The 14062-nt window shown below is 31.4% G+C and overlaps 1 protein-coding gene across 1 annotated transcript; it reads right to left on the bottom strand.

Moving 5' to 3' along the window:
• Positions 1-1088: 1088 nt before the first annotated feature.
• LOC133295451 (protein terminal ear1 homolog) lies at positions 1089-4130 on the bottom strand. Its single transcript, XM_061494292.1, has 6 exons — positions 3476-4130; positions 2891-3272; positions 2594-2761; positions 2241-2360; positions 1976-2117; positions 1089-1436 (listed from the first exon to the last, which is right to left on the bottom strand). Exons 1-6 carry the CDS (start codon positions 4128-4130, stop codon positions 1089-1091), a joined length of 1815 nt encoding a protein of 604 aa, XP_061350276.1.
• Between the last annotated feature and the right edge of the window lie 9932 nt (positions 4131-14062).

The raw sequence follows: 14062 nt of genomic DNA on the forward strand, positions 1-14062 counted from the left end.
CTAGTTCGAATGAGATTACTTACCATAAAAGTTTAAAAGCAAGAGAAAAAAGAATGCAACTAAGCAACTCCCAAGTCCCAAGCCCCAGCCGCGAAAAACTTTGTACTGTGGAAACGGCCAAAAAGGTCACTATAAGATACGACAAGCCGACAACAATAGCACCAATTACAATTACCATTATAACCTACACCACACCTAAGCGAGGGCACCAAGTAAATGGTTGGATTTTGTTTTTCTAGTTTCTCTTATTGTTATAAGTAAAAATTAGGCGAAACAAATTATTAATTCAAATAATTAAAAGAAAGTCTAAGTTTAATTAAATATATCTATTTATAAATTTATATTAATTCAAATAATTAAAAGATTAGGTTGCATTTAGTATCTGCTCAGCTCAGCACTTTATAGCTGCATAAATAAACGTTAACAGCCGGAAAAAAGAAAAAGAAAAATGAAACTATTTTTTCTTTGTTCTTCTCTACCCTTCTAAGTTTTCAGTTTTGTATGCAATAAATGATGGGTTTTATTTCCCCTATTATGTCACATAAAATAAATTTTATCTTACTCTCACTTCAACAATTCCCGTACTTTATTTTTTTCTCTTTCTTTTTTTAAAAAATAAAGTGAATTCCTCCATTTGTTGTGAGAGCAAGAAAAAATATTTATCTTACGTAACATAAAGAAAAATAAAACTCATAAATGATACAACAAAATACTTGAATACTAAGCTTGAAGGCGAAATAAATTAAACACTGCATCGGAAGTGCCAGAACCTACAAGGCTACAAGAGATTTAGAGTTACAACCAAAAAAAAAAAAAACCTCTAATTCGATTTCACTAAGCAAAAGCAAGAAATGAAAATATTAAAAGAAAAAAAAAATGAACATATAGGAGGGGTGTTGAGCAGTGAGCAGCAACAGGTTCAGAGTTGAGATGAAATGGTTGTTGTAAGAGGTAGCAGTAACATGCAGGCGAAGTTGTGTGAGCAAGCAAAAGAGAATAGGCTATGCATTGCAGAGAACACAGATGTGGCTCGTTGCTCAACGACCACCTAATTGCTTTTTGGTTAAATGCACACATTCACAGCACAACTAGTCAACTACGCTACACACTTCAGAAGAGAGCATGCCTCCACCACCCACTTCCCTTGTGTCATCATCACTACTCACGCCGCCACTTTTGCTGCTAGCCACGTCATCACAAGCAGAAACACCACCACCTACCCTATCATCCCTATCACCACCCTCCATCTCATCACAACCAACACCATTTGAAATATTTGTCACACCAATTGTTTGCTGCTTGTTCCCCACAATTGGAAGTGGCTCCGTCAGTTCCCTACCACCGTCTCGAGGCGGTGAAAACACCACTGGCAGGTAATGCTCCATCTCGCATGGGAACTTTGAGTTCTTAAAGTGCTCTTTCAAAGCTTCCAAACCCTTTTATCAAATATTTATATTTACATAAATAAATAAATAACATTCATTCAATAACATATGTTACATTATAATATAATGTTATATTATTTCATCATGCGAGTGAAATAATAAAGGAAAAAAAAGTAGACAAAGAACTTATGTCCTTTTTGAGGATTTACAAAGTTAGACAGGTCATACTTGATGTAAACATGTAAAGTAAACATGTAAAGTGAAAAAAAAAAAAATAACTTTTTCAGATTTACACAATATATATGACTGGTTAAACTTTGTGTAAGTCACTAAAAGAATAAAACTTGTGTTCTTCTAAATAAGACTCCTTGAACTCATTAATAAAACATGATAAAAGTGTTTATCCTTTTAAATGATACAATTTATATTCTTTTACTCTCATAAAGAGGTGGGACCCACACATTTATATTTTTTTGTCCACTCTCTTTTTTTTTTATCTATCTCTTCCTTTCACTTAAAATGAGACAACTTTACATCTTTTAAAACGAAACACACTTTTTCCCTAGAACATTGCAAATAATAAAATATACCTGAACTCTCGCGTAGGTGACTTCGCAAATTTTTCTTGAATTAAATACCTCCCAATGTTGAAGATGGAAGGCCTTATAGAGCCTCAGTGTTGCCTCCGGAGATGTCATGTTCACAAACCCATATCCCACATTGCACTTGTTGCTGTTTTTTCAACACGTATTTCATACATTAGCACTAGTGTAATTAGTTCAAGATATTAATTGTAGAGTGCATTCACATTTAACAGAAGTAATAGTAAGAAGAATGAATGGAAACAGAAAATACTTGAAATCAATGGGAAGGTACACGAAGTCGTAGGAGGATAAAGGCTGGTCATCATCATCGCCAATCTGCTCGTTGCAGTGTATGCAGTGGTTGTCCAGCATGTTTAACAGTAGCTTCTGACTGCAACAAATCAAAAAAGATACATACAGAATATTAAGTTATTAAAATTTCAAATTAAATTAAAAAAAAATATAACAGTATCCAATACTTAAATATACTATAATCTCCATCACCTCTTTTACTTATTTATTTATGTCATTCGAAGTGAGAAGCTCAAAGTAACTGGAAACAAAATTACGCAATAGAAGTTTATTAAATATATATTATATATATATAAAAAATGAAATACGGACCTGTATTTGTTGGGTATGTTCTTGATCATTACAGTAGTTCTAGAATCTCTGGAAGTGGACTCAACAATGGCATCTTCTTTGATTAAGAACCGAGTTTCAAGCTTCTTTGCTTGCTTTCCCTTCCAATTCCTATTACTTCTAGGTAGTTGTTGTTGTTGTTGCTTCGTGCTGCTTCCTACAGTGGTGTTTTCACTACCGTGATTCCTAATGAAATTCCTCCTTAAAGATGGACCATGTCCATGTGAATGCTGCTCTTCAATCACACTTCCAACTTCCCCACTCAAATTCATTGAACACATTGATGCATCAATAGAACCAGAATCTGAAATCTTGTTCTGGTCAACAGCAGATTTCTTGTAAGATAATTGTGGTTGATGAGAGGAATGCAAGCGAGAACCAGCAAAACGACGTCGAGGGGAAGAAGCAGCACGTGGTGATGGTGATGGTGGAGATGGGATATTGAAATTAAGAGGCTTTTTGGAGATTGTAGAGTGTGGTGAAGAATGGAAAAACTTTCTGGTGTGACCACCTGGTCTACTAAACTCAATAACAACTTGTTTTCCATTAATTTCCTTGCCATTCATCTCTTTCAATGCCTTTGCTGCGTCTCTTATGTCAAAAAACTCCACGAATCTTTGATTCTTTTTCCATGGTGTATCTCTCAATTCCTTTATGGCACCTATAAAAAATTAAATTAAACCCATCAAAACAAAGGGTGAAAGTTGAGACACAAATTAAAGACTAAGATAGAGACATCTCATCTCATCAACATAACCCAAACCAAACCCACAAATAAAAAAACATAAATTAATAAACTTTTTCAGATCTCATTTCATGAAAACGAAAGACAAAGGCAAACAATTGATAAATTGAAAAAAATACCAAAAGCCTTAAAAACTTGTCGGAGATTCTCAGTGGACACCTCCATGTCCAAATTGAAAATCACGAGTGTCCCTTGGTTCTGACCGTCGGGGACGGCATTGCAAGCGGGTTGGACGTACTGGGCCCACACGACACGACCGGATATAAGCCCACGCGCCGGCGGAGGAAGCGGTGGTGGTGCGGCGGCGTAGAATTCAGGGTTGAGGGTCTTGAAGAAAGAAGCGTAGTGGTTGCGGAGCCTGGTCTGGTGCTGCATGTGCTGTCTGCGAATCGCCGTTAACGCCGTCTCTGCATGCCTGAGGTCGTAGAAATGAACGGTAACGGTTCCATCACGGAGACCGTCCATCTGGATTCCTCTGACGTCACCGAACACCTCGAGTTCCATCCTCAACGCTGACTCGCTAATGATGATGGGAACGGGACTCAGCAGCAGCGACCGGGTTGGTGACGTGGACACCTGCGCCGGCGGGGTGACGTAAGCAGTGAAGTGAGTGAACGGAACTCCAACGGCCACGGGCAACGGTGCGTACGGACATGGATAAGGTTGTGGGAAAACGGTTGCCGGTTGATGTTGAATGATGTTTGTGGGTCTGAACTCCTCAGCTCTTGGGTCTAAGTTTCCCGGGAACCGGACAACGATACCGGTTTCACCCATATAGGATGTTTTGCCTTTTCCCACAATCTCGCTGTTTTACAATAACAATCTATATTGTAACCGTATTTTTGTGTGTGTGTTTGTGTGTGTGTGTGCGCAGAGGAACAGAACAGGGTGGTGTTTTTATCTTTGTGTGTGTCTGTGTGTGTGGCTGTGTTGGTGTCTCAACTCTCTCAAGGAGTCTCAAAGGGTCAGTTAATGAGTGGAAAAGCACACAGAAGAGTCACAGAGAGGAGACCCAACCTTGCTTGCTGTTTTCCTCATTCTCTCTGCTTTCCAATTGAACCCGAACTTGCCAAAATTGTACTTTGCCAACTAATGCCTCTCCAAATTACTATACTGCCCTCAACATAAATCCTCTCTTATGTGTCAAACATCATCTCATGACTCAGATTATTTCCTTCCTTTATAGATAAATCATTTGTGATTTTTTTAATCTTAAAATTTGCTCTATCACCTTCTCATATTTAATTTTGCAAGACTTTTTTATACTATAAGAGATGAATTTATTTTAGTGGGATTAATATATTTCTTTTTTTTTTCTTTTCCTATGATCTTATATAAGACCGTACATTATTATATATTATATATATATATATATATGAGGTAAATTTATTTTCTATAATACGAGAAATTCTTATTTTTAATATATCATTTGAAAAAACTTTCAATCGTAATTTGACCAATCAACGGTCATAATCTTAATTATAAAAATCATGATTCAAAAAGAAAAATAATCATGTTAATTAAAAAAGTATGATTACAAAAGAGGGAAAATATTTAAATCCCAAATCATTATGCTGTCAAATTTGGACCGCCTACCTGCCCTGTTAAATTATTTGAAGGAACTTCAAAAAATATAACCCTACTTTTCTATATTTATAATTTTTTACATAATTATTTTATTTTCTTCAAATATCATCTTAATCAATTCAAAAAAAATCTTGAATAAAAAATATTTAAGACCTTTTTAAAATTCAAGAAAAATATATTTAATTTTATCATTACTATTAATTATTAAAAAATACGATTACAGAAGAGGAAAAATATTTATATCCCGAGTAGATATGCAAATCATTTTGTTGTCAAATTTGAACTGCACTGATAAATTATTATTATTTTTTTTATAACACTGATAAATTATTTTAAGTAACTAAAAACATGTTTAAAAAATATATAACATTACTTTTTTATATTGTTAAATTTTTACATAATTAATTTGTATTCTTCAAATATCATTTTAATCTTACTCAATCAAAACAAAATATTGAAAAAAACAATAATTGTTTTTCAATTTTTATAACTAAAATTACAGAATAACTTGGAAATATTTTTAACAATTATTTTTTGATTTTATTATTTATAAGTTTGTGTTTATAAAGGTTTACTAATGATAACATTTGTAAATAAATTTCATGTTTTTAAATTTTAATTATATTGCTGTGAGAGTTTTATAATTATAAAGGTTTGTTAATTTGACTTTCGTAAATCCAAATGTTCGGTCCTAGGAAATCAAGGGTGTATATTACATGTTATGCATTAAGAGATATCTTAGAAATAGATATTTTGATTGGCTTATAGTTAATATTTCAATTACTGTGCACAAGTAATAAACTTATAGTCAAGACATAAATGTGTATACAGTATTGACAGAAATAATAAATAAGTCAAAAAATGTGTACATAGAGTCTTTAACTTTTTATTTATAAAAATTACCTCTTGAACTTGAGCTGTCAAGTCAAGATCTTTTAATTGATCTATAATTCAACCTCTAAGTTATAGGGATAAAATTTTTATGATTTTATCCTTGTTATCTTCTGTTGCAGTGATATGAATAGGATGTATAATAATCTCTTAAGGAGGCGTTTGGTACACGTTATTCTTCAGGATTCTCGAGAAATTGAATTTTTCTAAATTTTTAATTTTCGAATATTATTGTAAACTGAATATAAAAATTATATTTTTAAAAATCGAGATTTCTGGACAAAAAAAAAAAATTCCTATACCAAATACCCCGTCATATATATGCGATTAAAATATGGATCTGTCCATAAAACCAAACGTGCCATTATTGTTTTAGCAAGTCTAGCAGTCGAATCAACACAATGTTCACGGCCGTTTGACCGAAGTCACCTCCAATTTGAGTCTTCAAATATGATTTCACCGTAATACCCTCACATATCACATTTTAAGCGCACATTAATTAATTTATATGTCGTTTGGTGTCCTTGTAGATAGAAATTGCAACATAGTACATGAACAAGGTTTGCTAAAACTGGACCAAAATAATGGCTATGATACTTTCTTGTTCGTGCACTGCACTTGTTCATTTCCCGTGTTTTCACCTGATATAGTACGTATTTGGACAAAGTGTTTTCAACTTAAAATAGAATTACACCCATCTCCCTGTCCTTCTTCTTCTTCTTCTTTTTTTTTTTTTGTGAAACATCTTCCTATCGTTGTGTAAGGAAAAGTTCGATGTCAAATTGTCAATTAAGTAAATTGAATGAGTGCAGAATCATTAAAAAAATATCCTCGTCTTTGAATATTGTTTATAAATAGAAAATGATTCATTTCATCTTTGTATAAAAATAATAAGTCTAGCATAAAATTTTAATTGTTTTTCTATTCATGATTTTTATTTATTAGTCGTCATTAAATGTAAATGAAATTAATAATTAAGACTTGAAAGAGTAACTTATATAAGTATAAAACGATTCTATCCTTTTATAAATTAATTTTCAATAATAAAAGAATTCTGTACCGATTTATTGATTAATTGATTGAATTGAGCATGACCACAAGGTCAATAAAATTTTTCCCATTAAATTTTTAATATGATTATGCACCCCATATTCGAACTTGAGACCAAGTTTTTAGAACATATTTATTATATAAATGAGGTCAAGAATTTTTGAATAGGCTATTTTAAAAGACCTCACGACTTGACCTATTTAAATGTGTGTATAATGTTTTAAAATCATATACTTTTTAATCCGTTTAAGAATTTAATTTTATTGGCTTGTACAAGGATTTAGAGCTTTAAACCTATTTAGAGGTTGATTTATTGGCTTATTTAAAGACCATTATAAAATAGATCTTTACATTAACTTTTAGGTCAAGTTATAATTTTAAAAGAAAAATAAAATTAAGCCTTAAAAAGCACACGTCACATAAATAGTGCAAGCTCAATGTTTATATTTAAAAAATAAGTCAAGCTAATTTAAGGTAAGCTGACTTGCCCATTTTCACTCCAAATCACATCCGCTTTTAGATTTCTGTAATGCCCTTGTTTGTTACACTCACAGTTTCACTCATCCTGTTTTGCACATAACATTAAGGTATAAAAAAAAAATTGTATGACAGCCGTTATCAAAATCGAATTTTTACGTTGAAATGGAAAAAAATGATAGAAAGATAAATAGTATAAGTGACACGAAATGTAAAATTTTTATTATGTAGGGTTAATATACAAAATTATATATATATATATATATATGTAAAAAATATATATCACATAAGTCACTACTCAAAATTCAATGAACAATTTTATATTTAAAAGATATAAATATCGTAACTATATAAAATATAAGTCAAAAAACACAAAAAGAATTTAACAACTTATAACTAAAATCCAAAACATCAAAAGAATAAAATTTAATAACTCCTAAATGGAAATACAGCGGCCTCCCGCAAGGTTTTTTTTTTTTCTCAGATAGCGCTTAAAGAAGACACTGTGCATTTAATTTTGAGAAAATTGAAATAGGTTTTTCTTTTAAAAAAATAAAAATAAAATTAGGTCATGGGTTAAATATTGATCCGGTTTAGTTTTTTTTACGTAAAAACTTGCGTTTCTATCATTTTTATGTTTTTACACGTAATTTTTATCAACTTTTAGGTGAACAGTCTGGCAAATAGACATTCACCGAAATTAGCTTATCCACACTCTGAACTGTACTATAAGAATCGGTACTGAACATCTCCCCATAATTGTACAGCCTCGAAGTCACGGTATTTATTTCACTCAAGATTGGGTTTCTCTACCAAGTGTTCTACTTGCTTCAGGTGATATTCACATTTGGCATATGCCAGCTCTGACCGAGATTTTTGGAGATGATTCCATACTCCAATTCGGTGGGAGAATTTTATTTGCGTTTTAATATGTATGATTTTAGTAAAAAATGTAAAAGCATTTACACTAATTTTTAAGGGTTTTATAAAAGTTATGTTGTAGGAAAAGTGATTGTGTAATGTTACAGAGATTCGTTTTGCGTGCCTTAATTTTTTTAGTTTTTGTTTCAAAAGGTGCGAACTCCACAAAATATTGTGTGTGTATGAAATTTTTTGTGTCATGTTAAATGATAAATGCAAACTCCAATTTTTAATAACAATGATCGCATCAATACAAATTAGAATTCCGCCTTAAAATCCATAAAGGCACTCAAAATAAGATCACATTATCATGTTTTATGACACGCGACAACTCTGGATGGTTTCTGTAAATAATTAATGAATTATTAATTGTAAAGAAAAGCACGAATTTGAGTCCCTATTGCATGTGGTTAATTTTATGACCGGTTTAGAGAGTTAAAATTTATGGGATATCTGAAAAATCAAATTGACTTAAAAAGATAATTAAAGTTGGTGTAAAAATAATAATAATACACGAGTTTATGGAAAATAGATGGTGGCCTTACGATAAGTTTAAAGATTGTGTCATTGAATTGGGACTCGAATCTCCTGTCAAACGCGAGACTTACGAAGTTCCGAAACTCTCCCTGCCTTTACCGTGAACAATATAAACCCAAAGTATTTTTTATTATTTTTATTTTATGAGTATTCCATTCTTTGCAGTACCCTGGCTCTTTCTTCCACGTCTTTCACTGTCCTTTTCCCTTTTATCAATCTTCCCGCAATTATTTTTGCACTTTATTTAAGTTTTAATATTAAAAATCCACACGATGTTAAGATTTAATACATGAGATTGTTATTTCTGAAAATAATTTAATCTCTTATATATAAAAAAAATATGAAATCAATGTGAGATTATGGGAAGGAAAAAGAAAATAATAATAATATATGTCTTATATATTTATATATATATATATAAAATAAAATTATCTCTTATAATATAAATATTAATCTTTACTATATTTACTACAATTTACAATAATAAAATAAGGGCTTTGGTTTCATCCTGTTGCAGCAATCATTTTTTTTTCCTGCCAAGAAAACGACAACTTAGATAATAATAAAAAAAATTGGACAAACACTGTATTCAATAATTTTCTTTTGTCCGTAGCTTTACATGATAGGAAATTTTTTCGTGTAACATTATTATTATTTATCCCATAAAATAATTAATATATGAAATAGATATCTACCATCATTTTGTTTTGTTTTTTAGTTGTGCTCGTGTGAACAATCCAAAAAAATAATCGTTGGATCAACGAATGTATTAATTAGGATTCCTGTGGGATGATTTGTTGCACTCAGAGGTAGGGGGTGTCAATATAGGTTTTGACACGCAAGTTGACCCGCGACACGACACGAAAATTCGTGTTCGGGTTGACCCACAAAAAAATTCATGTCGTGTTCGTGTTGATGTATTCGTGTTCGTGTCGACCCGTATTTTTTTTTAAATTATTTTATTATTATTTTTTTAATTTTTTTTAATATCGATCCATTTTTTTAATTTTTTTTGTCAATTACCTTTTTGACTCTTATTTTGCGTGTTATTCGTGTCGTGTCGTGTCAACCCGTAAAAAATTCGTGTCGTGTCAGTGTTGAAGATTTTGACACGAATAAAAATTCGTGTTGTGTTAGTGTTGATGTATTTGTGTCGTGTCAAATTCGTGTCGTGTCGATCCGTTTTGACACCCCTACTCGCAGGATATAGAAGCTATTCCTTTATATGATTATGATTCTTTATGTTTAATTTTTTTACAATAAATATGGAGAATTATAATTATATAATGATAGAAATAAATATGAGGTAGGATCATTTGACACCTCATCTGAGAGCAGTTAGATTAAAAAATATCAACGGCTCTGATTTGTAAGCATGTAACACCATTGATCTTTTTTGATCTAATGGCTCTCATATGAGGTGTCAAATTTCAAATTTGACACCGGTGTCAAATGATCCTGCCTCAATAAATATAATTGTTAGGTCAATGATGAAATTAATTGGTAGTAACATTAATAGCTACACTCATTGATTGTTACAATATTCTAATATATATATATATATATATATTAATGATCAGTCCTTATTGATAGATGGTTTTGCGTTGAATAATTGGAAAATTTTGATCCAATAAATTTGGCCAATAAATTATAATCATTGATTGGAAAAAAATAAATATCTAAAAATGACACAAAATCCTTTAAAAGGACAATATTATCTTCAGGGTGTGTTTGGTACAGGAGAAATTTTTTGGTGACCGGGAATCATGATTAATGGGAATTCAGTAGAAATTGAGTTTACTTGGAATCTTACGAAAGATGTGTTTGGTTCGCCAAAATATTACCGGGAATACTGAGTAAAAATTACTGATTCCATATTTGGTTTAGAACGAAATATGACTTGGAATATGAGGTTATTTTACAAAAATAACCCCAAACTATTTTTACTTTTGTAATTGATAGATTGGATCTAGATTTTTATGTGTATTGGGATATTTTTGTCTCAAAATTTATTGTTGTGCTTTTCCTTTACTTGGTATTCTGATTGGTATTCCGAATTACCATATTATTTTTGGTAATCTGAATAGTGACTTTTCTTTATAAATCAAATTACTGGTAATCCTTGGATATCCGGGAATCGTAATTTATTCCTTCTACCAAACGTGGTAATTACATTTACCAAAGAAGGATTACCGGTAATCCTCTCCAAAAACTTGAACCAAACACCCCATCAGGGTTTTTGTTAGCTTTTTGCATTCGATTCAATTTCCTTTGTGAAAAATAGTGTAGTTTAGCGTAGTGTCGTGACTTGATTTAAAATTGTGCAGATTGTTGAAATTCGTGAAATTACAAGGCGATATACACCTCTAATTAAATCAAGATATTATAATGAAGTCAACATAATAGTACATTTTCCTTTGGACAGAACGCACTAACCATGGCTGAACCAAGGCCAGAACCTCAGATGAGTTAATCAATAAGCACAACACTGGATTCGAAAATCTATCCCCTTTGGGCAGATAGATTCCTAAACCAATGAGCCTCCAATAACTTCATCTACAATCTCAAGAAGAAGTTGCTAGGATGAGTTAATCATTTAGCACAACAGGTTGTCATAACAAGGCTAACATAATAGTACATTCTCCTTTGGGCAGAATCCACAAACCAAGGTATAAACCAAGGTCAGAATCTCAGATGAGTTAATCAATGAGCACAACATTGAGTTCAAAAATCTATCCCCTTTGGACAGATAGATCTCTAGCCCAATGAGCCTCCAATAACTTCATCTACAACCTCAAAGAAAATTTGTTAAATGAGCATACACTGGCTTCAGAGATATGTCCCCTTTGGGCAGACAGATCACCTAGACCAATGTACCTCCATTAACATCATCCCAAACAAATTTACCATTATAACACACAATTATCCCATTTGAGCAGGAAATTGCATAAAATAACCAAAATCATTCCCAAACAAATTTTGTATTTAACCAATTCAAGCGGAAGCATGCATCTTAATAAAAAAAATATTAGAGCAAACATATAAGGTTTATCACTTTTCCAAAAAAGGATATTTATCACAACAGTTTATTTATTTATTTTAAATATATCATAAAATCATATTTAATTATAACACCGCACAAGTAATATTTTATGAAAATTAAGTCACTATTGGCCTCATAAGTGCCTTATGCGCCATAGCCTATGGATGAGCTTCACTCAAACATTCCAAATAGACATTTTTTTCCACAAAGCAAATCAACCACCAGGAAAATAAATTGTATTCATAAATAACCCTCGGCTCTAAACAAAATAGTATTCATCAAAGCTATAATGGATTCATGTTTTTTTATTCATGTTAAATGTGATGTAACTCATGTGACTAACAAATAACTTTTATTTTAAACTATTCATTCCAAATAGTTTCAAACTAAATACAAAAACAACAATGGTAATATATTTACTTCTATCCAAACATTTTCATTAATCCACAATCGCAAACATAAAAATATATCTCTAAAGCTTTCAATCAAATCCAACAAAGATGTTCTAAATCCATAAAAAAATGCTATCTATTATGGATTTAAATTTCAAAACAAAGAGCTTCTTCTGAATTAACCATGTCAATTTTTTTTTTTATATATATATCTTGTTCCAAGATTCAATATTAAAAAACAAAAATATTGGACGAATACAATTGACTTCAAATCAACTACATAATTAAATCACTTTCATCACCACTGTATAACAATTTTTATTTTTCTTTCTGATGACAATAGTTGGTTCGAAGCCAATTGTTGGGCAAGTGTTACATCGTTGCTTTCTATAGTGTTGGCACAGTGAACAAGTTAACTGTTCCATGCAATTGGCGTAGCCGAAGCTACCTAAGGCCTTAGATGTGACAACCAGGGGAATGGAAGCCCACGCCCTTGAGTTTGATCTCGCAGAAACAAGGGGAACTTGATGGTGCTATTTATTTTTACAAAGTAACAAAATTAGGTTTTGATTTCTTTAAGGGAAAAAAAATTCAATTAGAAAGCCATATATTCAAAAAATAAAAGGAGGTAATGGATTCAATCCCAAAATTGCAATCATGCCAATATATTAAATGGTTGGGTCCTAATTCATATAATCTAGGCTTTGATAACAAATGTAAGAAATTCCAAAATATCACTATATGAAATTAGAACACCAAACGATTTAGGCTTATTTGTTGAAGACATGATTCTTGATTTCTTAAAGGCTTTTTGTTTCTTCTAATGCTCTTTCCATTGAAAAGACCAGGATCTTCTTCTGCAATTCACAACACTCCCTAATCACAACCGTCGAGGGGGCGAATTGTGAAGTAACGATTTTCCAACACATTGTGAATGCAGAGGGGACCTAGTCAACTTATTAACCTTAGTCCCCTTCCCATCATAGGCCTATGAATTAGGCCTACACTACACTGTTACTTACACTAATCAGTTTACAGATATCCAAACTCAAATCAAAAGGATCACTAATTAATTGAGCTTTATATTGCACCCCTATATGGATCATGACTTAACCCGTTTTTATTAAAACAAGAAAAATTACAATTGATTGAAGCCCACAATAATTATAAAAATTTCTAACACTTTTCCCTTTTATCAATTTTCTCGCAATTATTTTTTCACATTATTTAAGTTTTAATATTAAAAATCCACACGATGTTAAGATTTAATATATGAAATCAATGTCAGATTATATGAAGAAAAGAGAAAAAAATAATAATATATGACTTATATATATATATATATATATAGAAAATAAAATTATCTCTTATAATATAAGAAACATTTTTTTTTGTAATACATAATATAAGAAACATTAATCTTGAATATATTTACTACAATTTACAATACAAATAATTAATATATGAAATAGATATCTACCATCATTTTGTTTTGTTTTTTAGTTGTGCACGTGTGAACAATAAAAAAAAAATAATCTTTCCTTCATAGCCGAGATTTCAAGGGGAAGTATGCATAAATGTCAAGAGTTGAGAGGGAATTCTAACCTCATTATAGTAATCCTAATTACTTACACGTGGATACACTACACACATGTCATTTTATATTAGTATTATGTTCACCGGTTGATTCTGTTGATGATTTTACAAAAATTTATACATATCTGCTCTGTTCTGACCAATATACAGATGTAAGAGGTAAATGATGTCTGCTTAGCATTTTTCAAAAGCTTAAGCTTAAGCTTAATAAA

Source organism: Gastrolobium bilobum, unplaced genomic scaffold, assembly GCF_033153095.1.
Source record: "Gastrolobium bilobum isolate Gb01-03AN ecotype WA unplaced genomic scaffold, APGP_CSIRO_Gbil_v1 utg1220, whole genome shotgun sequence".
Taxonomy (NCBI): Eukaryota; Viridiplantae; Streptophyta; class Magnoliopsida; order Fabales; family Fabaceae; genus Gastrolobium; species Gastrolobium bilobum.

Bases quoted from the DNA above. Each gene is read 5' to 3' on its own strand.
- LOC133295451 (XM_061494292.1), bottom strand. From the start codon at position 4,130: ATGGGTGAAACCGGTATCGTTGTCCGGTTCCCGGGAAACTTAGACCCA. The intron at 3,273-3,475 runs GTATTTTTTTCA...AATTTTTTATAG, and splicing joins ACAAGTTTTTAAGGCTTTTG to GTGCCATAAAGGAATTGAGA. The intron at 2,118-2,240 runs GTATTTTCTGTT...TTGAAAAAACAG, and splicing joins TACCTTCCCATTGATTTCAA to CAACAAGTGCAATGTGGGAT.